The sequence below is a fragment of the Tachyglossus aculeatus genome, chromosome 7 (assembly GCF_015852505.1).
Source record: "Tachyglossus aculeatus isolate mTacAcu1 chromosome 7, mTacAcu1.pri, whole genome shotgun sequence".
NCBI lineage: Eukaryota > Metazoa > Chordata > Mammalia > Monotremata > Tachyglossidae > Tachyglossus > Tachyglossus aculeatus.
The window spans coordinates 28,411,335-28,423,963 of record NC_052072.1 but is presented as its reverse complement, the minus strand read 5'-3'; the positions used below and the strand labels follow the sequence as shown (position 1 = coordinate 28,423,963).

Below are 12,629 nucleotides of genomic sequence, written 5' to 3'. Positions count from 1 at the left end.
ACTAAAAGGCAGGTTACTTGTTAAAAAGCAGCTGATTCTAATATACCTGCAGCACAAAGCCTTGCAGGTATGATGAAATATGAAAGAGAGAAAAACAGATTGCAAAAATCCCAAAGCTGTTTCCTTCCCCAACCCCGCCAAAAAAAAAAAAAAAAAAAAAAAAAAAAAAACCAACCAACACTCAACAGGGTTCAAATTCCCTATTAAATCGAGGAGGTAAATGAAAAATGGAACTCTGCCCAGAATCATCTAGGGAAAACACCACATCCGAGGTGGAAGGAGACACCGCAAAACAGAGCTCCTGATGGGGCTCCTCCTCTGGAATATCAAGTGTCACACCAAAAACCAAGACAGCAATTGCAGCACAAATTAAGTAATTATATAAGAGGCAAATGATCAGCTCCCATAAAGGTGAGAAGATGATCACCAGGAAATCTCTCATCCTCTCTGTTCACACATTAATGCACATTTGAGTGGCAGGGGAAGACACAGGTTTTCAAAGGTTGTATTAAAAATTGAAAAAAATACCCAAAAAGTGAAGTAAACGTACCTTTTCCAGAACGCCATGATCCACTAAACACATCAGTTTGGAACATATGTCAGGTGCCTATTGCAAGAGAGAGCTTGGAAAGTTACACTTAACAAAAAGTGGGGCCACAAAAACTGAAGGCAGAAGCAGCTAATCGAGGGTTTCTCTTTGTTCTTCGCTTCCAAACTCGAAATTGCAAATAAGCATGTTTCCTCGCCTAAAACAACTTAGCCTTATCCCTGCCAAAGCCCCAGCTCTCCACCATAGGACAGATTCAGATAGGAGTCTACGCCGTGTAATTCCAGGTGCCTCAAACATGTCACACTAGAACATGTGAATTAGCAGCTGCTTGGCAAGGTAGGAATCACAGAGTCCTCCTACCCTACTGAAACAAAACAGGAATTGATCGGAGTAGCAACTCCTGGATTTAGCAATCTAGCATGGATGATTGAACACCAAACTACAAACTCATTTTCATCCAGTAGGCTTGTCCCGGCTCCCAGACTAGCTTTGGGTCGGAGACCAGACTGCCAGAGTGACAGTTTACTGCAGAAAAAGGAATAAATGTTCAGCTATTTCCAGAAATCAAAACTTCTAATTTGAGGAAGGAGAGGGCAGGAAGAGCACCAAGATAAAGAGAGAGCGGGAAGGTACAGGACTAGAGCCTGAAAATACTGCCATTGTAAACAGCCACTCACTGTTTCTGGTTTTGAACCTATCATTTATAAGCACTAATTGGTATATGCCCTGAACAACACTGTATAAGCTGACTCACTGATCAATTTGCCAGTTCTTAATTTGGGAGCAAAAAGTACTAGATTGGAGGCTAGAATAATTCGGAGTGAAATGTTGGGGTTAGTGGATTTTCCTCACTCAGGTGAAAGGCCAATCTTGGATTACCTACAAATGAAAGTTTCCTTTTTTTTTTTCTGCACCCTTGGGAAACAGGGTTGGTGACTAAAAATACAAGCAGTGCTTTCTATTCCTTAACTAAGCCAACCATCATGACCTCAACCCCCATTACCACCATGCTCTCATCTAGCACATTTTGCCATGGAAAAAAGGCCTTCATCCCCCAGTTTTGCCATGTTTTGCAGCAGCTATTTTAAATCAGAAACTTCTCCCCTGGACCCTGGCTTTCCTTGAGAATCTATTCAAGGATACCATTTAACAAAGACAAACAAGAAACTTTCATGAACTTCACAATACAATGACCAGCAACATTCTTAGAAAAAGCACTGTATGGGGGGAAAGATCCAGTGACCTTCAGTCACAAGCAGAAGATACAATGTCCCAAATGTCTCTTCATCCAACTATTCTTGCTTGATGTGAGGATCATTGTGGACCCCATTTTTTTTTTAAAAAAAAAAAGAGAAAAGGACTCTTTTTCCTGCAGACTTTCTCACTCCCAGACAAGATCTCACACGTTCCGTGAACTGAACCAAAAGCACTGCAAACTCAAGACCGGAACCAAAGATGGCTACTGCGTATTTACACTTGGTTTAAAGTACTTTTCTTCCCCAAAGGAAGCAATCCGTCAGCAAAGAATCAACCCAGGCTCTAGCGAGCCATAAAAACTCACCAAAAGACTAGCTCCAGACTGGAATAAGTTGTAAGGGTAAAGGATGCGTTCATAATGTGCCCGAATGTGTGATCCCACAGCCTTCCCTGGAGCAAATCCCATCTTGGTGGCTATTTTGGTCCATTTTCTGTCCTTACAGACAACATCAAATCCACCTTCTTCGGCAACCAGCTGTCAATTGGGAAGGAGAGAAGATAGTAAACAAAAACACACTGTGGCACAGACCCACGAGGTCATCATTTTGCATCTCCCCCTTCCTCCTCTTCCCCTTAACTCCCTGAATCCCTTCACCTACCTCACTGCCACCAGCCCCGCCATCATTGTCCAGCCCTCCTTCTTTCTTCACTTGAGTCGTTCCAGTTCCTAGGCCCCACTGCCCAGCACTAAGCCCGCCTTTATCTGCTTTCTCTCATTCCCCTCTAATCAGCTTCCTTCACACTGGGTTTTGGCCCCTTCCTCGCCCTGCCACGGCTCCCCACGTTCCTGTCCTGGCCCTAGCTTCAACCCAGCCACAGTACTGTCCACCAAACCCTCATATCTATTCTTGCAACACCCCTTCCAGAACGCTTGGCCTCCTACATCAGGCACCATCACCAAGACTTAATGTACCCATACCCGCTCTACACCTACAGACGGACAATCCACCCATACCCGCCCAATAACCGATGCTGGCCCAGCCAGGCATGCTGTCACCACAGTCTACCACAGAAGCGGCGGGGTGGGCAAAGTCAAGCCTATTTGTTGCCCGGAACCCTTCTAAAATCAGGAGTCCTGGGGTCCATGGGGGCCCCTGATGCTGGGCCGGCCACCCCACATCACCCCAGGCCACTGCGGTCAGAAGATAGTCTGTAGAAGTGTTAGAATCCTGGGAAAACCATGTCGGTTTGTCATCAAGGACCACATGACGGGATCAGTCAGGAGGATGCCCACTGTCCCTGCTGCAAATACTATCTAGCTTCTGAGTCATTCTCTTATCTTTGTTGTTGAATTACCACTCTTGATGTTCCTCATGATTCATTCTTACCGCTCTATATAATTGGTCTACCCCCACTTAGTCTCTAAGTCCCTTGTGGGATAGGGACCAGGACCAATCTAATTATCTTGCATCTATTAGTGTTTACCACTGAGGGTGGTACTGAAGAGCTTAGAGAAGCAGCGTGATCTAATGGAAAGAGCCCAGGCTGGGGAGTTAGAGGACTGAGGTTCAAATCCCAGCTCTGCCACTCGAATGCTGGGTGACCTCAGGCAAGTCGCTTCACTCTTCTCTGCCTCAGTTCCCTCATCTGTGAAATGGGGATTATGACTGTGAGCCTCATGTGAGACTCACCTTGTATATACCCCAGCACTTAGTACAGTGCCTGGGCACGTAGTAAGCACTGTAACAAATACCATAAAAAATAAAATAAAAAATGAATACCGTTACTAATTTTTAAAAATGCATCTATCTAGTCAGCCCATCCCACAGCTTTAATGCAGATACCCAGGTCAGACTGAGTAAACTTAGGGTCTCTCCTGCTATGGCTGAAGGGCTGTGCCAACCTGCTAGGCCCCAAGTGGCCACCTTAACCTCAGGCCAATGACGCCTATGCCCTTGGGTCTGTATCCCTTCAGCACTTTGATTCTCACCCTATTCCCACCACACTTATGCACATTTCCTTACTCTCAGCCACTTCACCTAACTGTAATTTATCTTATTATCCGTCTCCCCCCACCACTGTTTTGTAAACTCCTTGAGAGCAGGAATCGTGCTCACCAACTTTACTGTACTGTACTCTCCCAAGCACTCAGCATAGTGCTCTGCATACAGTAAGTGCTCAGTAAATGCTATTGGTTGATTTTACTTGTCATATATTTGACAGTTTCTGTCCACTGTCTCCCACATTAAGCTGTAAGTGCCTCGAGAACAGTCATCTCTTCTTTTATTTGTCGTTATGTTCATTCTCTTTATGATCTTCACAAAGTACTCCACAGATACTATTGATGATAACTGATCACCCACTAAACCACTTATTTTGTATCAGTATAAACTTACAAAGATCTTCTGCGTGTGTTTTCTTCCCTAATCAAGAGTGAATCACTGTTTATATTTTTAAAAAGCAGGGGGAATGGTCTTGCCCATTGGGTACTACAATAGTATTAGAAAGACTATGGTAATTGGTTTTTCACACTACCTCTACTGCCTACTGTTTAGCTGTACAACTTCATCAGGCGGGAGCCCTAAAAACAGCATTAAGGTATCAATAAAGCTGGAATGCATTCTTATTTCACAATGAAGCAATAGTTCTCCCCACCCACTGCACCACCACCATCTCATCTGAAGGCATTTGACAATCACTGTTGTGCCCATAAATAAGATGCAAAAAACCACCTTACCCGATTTAGTTGAAACAAATCCAAGATCTTCCTCTCTACATGTGGAATTTTCAGGGTACATCCCTGAAGCTCCCAAAACTTGGCAATCTGGTCCAGAAAATTCAATTTCACCCGAGTTTGTGCCTAAGAAGATACAAAATTGTGTTAACAGGCTTCTGAATATTATGCATTTTGCAATATTTTATCCGGCTGATAACTTCCACCTCAATGTTCACATCATATGAGAAGCAGCATGGCCTAGTGTAAATAGCACGGGCCACGGAGTCTGACCATCTGGGTCATATTCCCAACTCCGCCACTTGTCTGTTGTGTGACCTTGGGCAAGTCACTTAACTTTTCTGTCCCTCAGTTCATCTCCAAAATGGAGATTTAATACCTGTTCTCCCTCCTACTCAAACTGTGAGCTCCATGTGCAACCTGAGTACCTTTCTTAGATTACCCCAGCACTTACTACAGTGCTTGACATGTAGTAAGTGCTTAACAAATACCACAATTACTATTATCATACCCACATGGGTGGCGGAAAGGTTTCAAAATAATAATGACATCTGTTCAGAACTTACTCTTTGCCAAGCACTGTGCTACACAACAGAATCAACCACTCAGGGCTCAATAGAAGAGGAAAAGAGAGGAGTTATCTTATCCCCATTGTGCAGACGAAAAAAATGAAGCAAACATTTTAAAAGAGGTGACAAGAATGACCATTTCTTCTAAAGGGAACCAATATTTGAAAGACATTCAATGGAAACAGAACAAGGAGTCAAAGGTTTTCTTGTTGCCTTTAGTTTTAACACTCCATTAATCCATCCTTTTGCCAAAGACAGAAATCACTAGACCTCCGAGTCTCACTAATTTACTGTAATCCTGTGGTTGGATTTCAAGGATGAAGATGAGTCACATAGGAAGCATCTGAACATATGCTTTATACTTGTTCCTCTTCATCCTTTCACTATCTTATAATTTTTCCCTGTCTCCCCCATTAAGATGCAAGCTCTGTGAGGGTGGGGAATGGGTGTCTTACTACCGATGCGCTCTCCCAAAGCTAAGGGCAGTGCCTAGAATAATAATAATAATGTTGGTATTTGTTAAGTGCTTACTATGTGCCAAGCACTGTTCTTAAAGATGAGGGGGGATACAAGGTAATCAAGGTTAAGGTTGTCCCACGTGGGGCTCACAGTCTTAATCCCCATTTTACAGATGAGGGAACTGGGGCACAGAGAAGTTAAGTGACTTACCTAAAGTCACACAGCTGACAAGTGGCAGAGCCGGGATTAGAACCCATGACCTCTGACTCCCAAGCCCATGCTCTTTCCACTGAGCCACGTTGCTTCTCTAGAACTCAATAGGCCCCTGAAAGAGCATGAATTCCAAGTAGTTGTTGGAGTCTCTTATACCCAAGTCCAACTTTTTAGGGTGTAAGGAATAAATGAGATTCCTATGGGCATAGTCATATTATTATTCCATTTGGTTTTGAAATTCCCTTAGTTAATAAAAGGCTTCTGAGAGTGTATTTATTCATTCATTCAATCGTGTTTGTTGAGCACTTAATGTGTGCAGAGCAATGTACTAAGTGCTTGGAAAGTACAATTCGGTAACATATAGAGACAGTCCCTACCCAACAATAGGCTCATAGTCTGGAATGGACTCACAGTCTATATTTATGTATATATACATAGAGAGAGAGACAGAGAGAGAGAGACAGAGAGACAGAGATATACTAGCAACCCAGATTCAGAAATTAAACAATTCCACGAAAACTTTCTAGGCCATACAGTTTTCTTCATAGTATTTGTTATGCATCTACTATGTGCCAGGCACTGTTCATTAAGCACTGAGGTAGCTACAAGATAATCAGGTTGGACATGGCTTTAATCCCCATTTTAAAGATGAGGTAACTGAGGCCCAGAGAAATTAGATGACTTGCCAAAGGTCACAAGGCAGACAAGTGGCAGAGATGGGATTAATTAGAACCCAGGTCCTTCTGACTCCCGCGTCCACACTCTATCTACTAAGCCATGTTACACAAACAAAATAATCTTTAAAAAAAAAAAAAGAGAGCCGCCATTTCAAGAGTCCAAATACCGTCCATTAGAAATCTACCACTCCCAGCCTAGCTCCCCATTATTCTTCCAGAGACTTACAAGTGAAGCAGCTCTCAGTGACTTGTCAGGACTTTTGGTCCTTGATAGCCACCAGGCAAGCTTTGGCTTCCAGATCTCAGTGGCTCTTTGCGGCTGTTTCACAAAATTTGTGCTTAGACAAGTCCTGAGGCTTGTTGCCAACATCACATAAGAAACCTAACTGGGGATGAGGCCATTTTCTTCTGCACTTTGAGGTGTAACTACCAGTAAGTCCCACAAAAAAAATCTGGAATTTAAGCTCCATTTTAGGTAGAATGCCTTGTTCTAGCATAAAAATGCTCAATTAAGTTTTAGCATAAATATGCCCAAATGAAGCAGCATGGCTTAGTGAATAGAGCATGGGCCTGAGAGCCACAGGACCTGGATTCTAATCCCAGCTCTGCCACTTGTCTGCTGTGTGACCTTGGGCAAGTCACAACTTCTCTGTGACTCAGTTACCTCACCCGTAAAATGGGGATTGAGACTCTGAGCCCCATGTGGGACATAAACTGTGTCCAACATGATTGTTTTGTACCTACCCCAGTGCTGAGTACAGTGCTTAGCACAAGATAAGTGCTTAATATACATCATTTGAAATAAATATTTCAGACTTGAATGAAGCTTTCACAGAGTTGAGGAGAGACCTCAAATGGTAATTACTAAACACCCAAATATGCCTGGCCCTTTGCAGCATGCATAACAATAATAATAATTATCATCATGATATTCATTAAATGCTTACTATGTGCCAGGCACTGTACTAAGCACTGGAGTGGGTACAAGCAAATCAGGTTGGACACAGCCCCTATCCCACATAGGGCTCACAGTCTCAATCTCCATTTTACAGATGAGGGAACAGAGAAGTTATGTGACTTGCCCATGGTCACACAGCAGGCAAGTGGCAGAGCCAGGATTAGAACCCATGACCCTCATACCTGGGCTCTAATTACTACGCCATGCTACTTCTCATGGTTAGTTCTCAGGAACCACTCACGTGATGGTTCCTGCTGAGAGGGACTGAGACACACACTTCGTCCCACTGCTGCCACTACCAACAGCAGGTCAGGGACTCTGAGGGATCTAAACCAATCTAAATATGCTTTTTTAAAAAAGGGATAGGGTGAATTAAACATTTTGAGGAAATAAATGCCCCTTGCTATATGTTCAGTGCAAAGGATTTACTGGAGTATTATTTCCTTCACTGCTAATATACTCTGACTGACAAATAAACTCATTTCTCCCAAATCGCTGGCAGATCTCTTTCAATTGGGTTCCATTTTAACATTTAGGCATCAACCTCGGGGATTACCTCCAATTCATTCAGCCTCTGGATTCGTGGAGTAAAATGAAGTTTGTCAACATCACAAGCAAATGGCGGCTGCCAATCCTAAGAAAAAGGAAAGACCATCATTAAAATCAGAGAGAGGCCAACTTGACAACTTAAATCCAATTTTCAAAGTCATATCGGCCTGAAGCTTTTCACTCAATAAATGTCATTTCCATAGACCGAGTATCCAGTTTGGGTAAGATAAGAGATAGAGGAAGAAGGCTTATGTCTTCCTTTTCACATTTCTGCCAGAAACTTTTTCATAACAAATTGAATGCTAAATATGAGTACTCCATAGGAAATTAGTCAACCAGTTACTCCCAAGGACTAAAGATATACTGTCAACACATTATCCTTTTAAGACAACTGATTCCAATCATTTTCGGCATTCCCGGGAACCATGTGTGAGACACTGGATATATCATTCAATGACAAAATGTTCATTGTCAACTGTAATGCTTCATTCCAAAAGAGGAACTGCATACTCAGTGGACTGCTTTTTGCTGAATTCAGATGGAGATGTTCCTGACAAAGCTTGTTATACTCTCACTAGGCCATGACATACAAGGGGACAAGGCTAGGAAGGAAAAAAGCACAGAAGACCTCAATAAACGTGTAAACCTCTAATCGTGCAAAAGTTGAAAATTTGGCAAAATGATTAGCATAAATAATAATAATAATACTTATGGTATTTATCACTTACTATGTGCCAGGCACTATACTAAGTGCTAGGGTAGATACAAGCAAATCGGGTTGGACATGGTCCCTGCCCCACATGGGGCTCACACTCAATCCCCATTTTACAGATGAGGTAACTGAGGCCCAGAGAAGTAAAATGACTTGCCCAAGGTCCCACAGCAGACATGTGGCAGAGCCTGCATTAGAACACATGACCTTCTGACCCCCAGGCCCGTCCTTCAGGCTGCTTCATCTAATAATAATAATAATAATAATAATGACACGTGTTTAACACTTCTAAATTAATCAGGTTGGATATAGTCCAACGTAAGTACTAAATTAAGAGATTAAGAAAACATTCTTTAAAATCTACAAATGCATGGGCATAGTTAAGATTTATACAAGTTTATCAACTAGTATGCATATTAAGGAAATGCTCAAAAGCAGAACCTTTTTGGCCACATGTAGCAAAACCAACTTGAATCAATGGAAATGCTCATGATTTTCCAATGATGCAGGCAGGCTATTTTAAAAATGAAATACATTAGCATTTCTGCTGGATTTTGTGGAAGCTTTTAAATCTTGATCTTAGTAACTACCCTTTTCGACTGTTCCTCCTCAACCCTCACCAAAACACAAGTAAACAATTTTACTACCAGAAGCCCAACTGCTTTCCTCAGCCCAATGTCTGTATTGCTTAGGAGGGCAATTAGAGTGCATCTGAATCCTTAAAATACTCAAGAGGAAACTGAACACAGAGCAGGTAAATATTTTCTATATTACCAACACCTGATACACCTAACAACAGCAACTTAAAAGTGCGTATTTTTGCAAACAATCAGAAAATAAGCTCAAAGCTTTGGCAGCCTCCTGTATTGAGTTGCACAGACTAGACCTAGACTACAGACTAAGACTGTAAGCTCATCGTGGGCAGGGGGCGTGCCTACCAACTCGGTCATACTGTACTCTCCCAGGCACTTAGCACAGTGCTCTGCATACAATAAGCAATCAATAAATATCACCGACTGATTGATTCATACCTCTTGACACCATCACAGCTAGCCAGTATGGTGGTGCAAATTAATGCAGCAGAATCAAATTACACACAGTTTAATGCGGACAGCCACCAATTTCTTTATCAGAATATGGGTTTTATCTCCCGAATTATAAAGATAACCAAGATCTCATGATTAGTGAATTGGAAATGGAAGCCACCTACTGACACTGAGTAGATCTGTTCCCAGTGGCTCCTGGTGGGCAGGCGCAATTAGAAGAATCAGTGTCAAAAGCACTGTGAGTTTATCGGAGACGGTATTAACCAGGAGACAAAAGTCAACCTCAGAAAGGCCATGTGTATTTAACTAACCCAACAGGCACTGATTGGCAGGCTCTCCCTCCATCTCGCCTTAATTCCAGTTGGAAGTGACATGTTTTTTTCTTAAATCAGAAACCCATTTTTTTCCTCTGATGCACCATACGTTCGCTTAAAGTGCCAAATTTGAGGGTGCAAAACCAAAATAAAAGATCTCAATATGAAAGCGCTAGGCAAGAGTGAATACCCTAAAGTTAGTATAATGAGTCATATATCAACTCATTTTGATATGTGCAATTTTCAAGATTAATTTTTAGGGAGCTGGGTGGAGTGGGAGAATGCTAACGAATGAAGGTGTCTATTAACACTAGATTAGCTTCAAACAGTTAGTTGGACAGGGGGCCAAAATCAAGAGTCCTGGGTGGCCAGTCATCCAGTTTTATACAGGAGAGTCGGTCAGTCTGATTTTCAGTTCTTCTGTCCCCCGTCATCATCATCATCAATCGTATTTATTGAGCGCTTACTGTGTGCAGAGCACTGTACTAAGCGCTTGTCCAGTAACGATGTGGCACTGGAGGATATCATGACTGATGGTTCCATTTTAAATGCCCAAACTGCTTTCACCTCGGCTCCTGCCCACAAGGTTTTCGACTCAGAAGCTGTGCCTCTGTTTAGTCCCTGAGAAGGAAACACGATGGCTCTGATGCAAAGGAGAAAAGAGAAGGGCAGGAGCCCCTCTTGGGGATATACTCTAGGGACTGCAGATTTCCATACGGGGGTCCGTATGATATTGTCGTATTACACTGCATAATCCATGAACATGCTTAACACATGCCTGTTATTCCTGGGTCAGCAAAGAAACATCCGGTACCCCAGAGTACCGACAATGCCCATCCTATCAGTTTCAACACCAAATCCACCAACAGAAGAGCCATACTGCAATTCTCAGAGATATAATACACTAAATGCTCCCAAAAATGAGATTTTCCCCATAAGCCTTTGATCAGCACCATCACACAAATATGAGATGGAATGCCACTCATCTAAACTAGGTCCAAAGTTAAGGTTCAGAAAGCCAAACTCAATTCTGTCCATTCATTCAATTGCATTTATTGAGCGCTTACTGTGTGCAGAGCACTGTACTATGCGCTTGGGAAGTACAAGTTTGGCAACATATAGAGACGGTCCCTACCCAACAGCAGGCTCACAGTCTGTTCACTTATAAGGATTGGCCACCCATCCAGTTTTTTTATTATTCAAACTAGTCTTGGTTCAGATTAATGAAGCTTGGCCAAGGGGCTTCTTAGTGAAGTCAAAATGATAACAGCTATCATCTTCCTCACGCCACGGGCAGGGAACGCTTCAAGTATCAGGTATGAACTCAACAAACCTGCCCAAGCATTCCTTCTGGCAACTTTACCCATGAAGGTTTCTTTGATACTAACAGAAACTGCTACTCAGTGGTTGCGTTATTTTCAAGTAGGTCACAAATGGAAGGCTCACAACTGCAGTACACCAGCTTTTCAATCAACCCCAGTTTAATGTAACAATACTACTTGGCTTCAAACTGACTACTCAGAATAACTGGCAAGTGCTTCTTCTAGTATACCATGAACGTCCCGATATGTCCGTCACAAATCCTCTCTGCCCCTTTTCAATTTTTAGACTGTGAGGCCCCTGAGACAGAGATGGTGCCTAATTCCCACTTGTGCATTCCTTCCCTGCACTAAGTACAGTGTCTTGCACACCATAGATGCTTTTTTTAAAAATGGCATTTATTAAGCACTTACTACGTGCAAAGCACTGTTCTAAGTGCTTAATACCATTACCATTACCACTACTAACAAAGCAATAGAACAGCAATCCTTCACTCCCCAAGGCAACTGAGCACCCATTTCCCAGGGCCAACTTCATTTCAAAACATTTCCAAATCTGAAATTCAGACCTTAGAAGAGCCTGACTATTCTATTATCTCATATATACAGTCCTCCCCTACCTTCAAATTGTCATATCACCCCAACTTCAACACTCGAGGAACATCTGAACTCTGGTACTGCATCTAGCATTACAGATGGCCGAACTAGCTCTTTGGAGGATAAACTCAGGGCTTGAGTCTCCCGGTTTTCAAACAGCCCATATTCACCAAAGTTATAGGGTGGGGAGGGGAAGGGGAAGCAAAACAGATTTCTGTGTTCATTTTTGCAATGATACAGCTATACTCTAACATGAAAGGAAATGCAATATACTAAATAGTATTTGCCTTAAAAATGCTTATGTTTAAATCACGTTTAAAAGTTTAAATGCTATTATTAAGCTGGAGAATACACATTACATCTCTCTACAGAAACGATCCCTTCCAAGGTTACTTCTTGTCTGGCTCGCCAGTCTAGAATAGGGAGATGGGGCTGTTACCATTAAAGAAGCCATGCAGCCAGTGGGCTAAACTGATTGACTCTGTATGGTCTTAAATCAACCCCTTGAAGCACAGCCACACAATAATATCAGCTGTCTGTAAATGAAAGGATAAGGAATTTCATTTTTCATATTCAAAAGATAGTTAATTTGGAGTTTAAGAATCTCATACTCAAAAGCGTGGGTGCCCACATTTCACTGGAGGGGCAGGGGCAGAAGGGGGCAGAAATTTTGTGGATGTGGGAACTGGAAAGAGGACAGGCTTCAACGAGCTAACGGGGCAGAGAGCCATCATT

General features: G+C 42.5%; 1 protein-coding gene across 1 annotated transcript in view; it reads right to left on the bottom strand.

Annotated features, from left to right (window-relative positions):
- The window catches only part of KDM5B (lysine demethylase 5B), an 83,333-nt gene that overhangs the window by 48,310 nt on the left and 22,394 nt on the right, over positions 1 to 12,629 (bottom strand). The window contains exons 2-5 of the mRNA XM_038749281.1: positions 7,914 to 7,991; positions 4,485 to 4,607; positions 2,112 to 2,282; positions 551 to 607 (exon numbers count right to left, since the gene is read on the bottom strand). Coding sequence (XP_038605209.1) covers positions 551 to 607; positions 2,112 to 2,282; positions 4,485 to 4,607; positions 7,914 to 7,991 — 429 coding nt within the window. The remainder of the gene's footprint in view (positions 1 to 550; positions 608 to 2,111; positions 2,283 to 4,484; positions 4,608 to 7,913; positions 7,992 to 12,629) is intronic.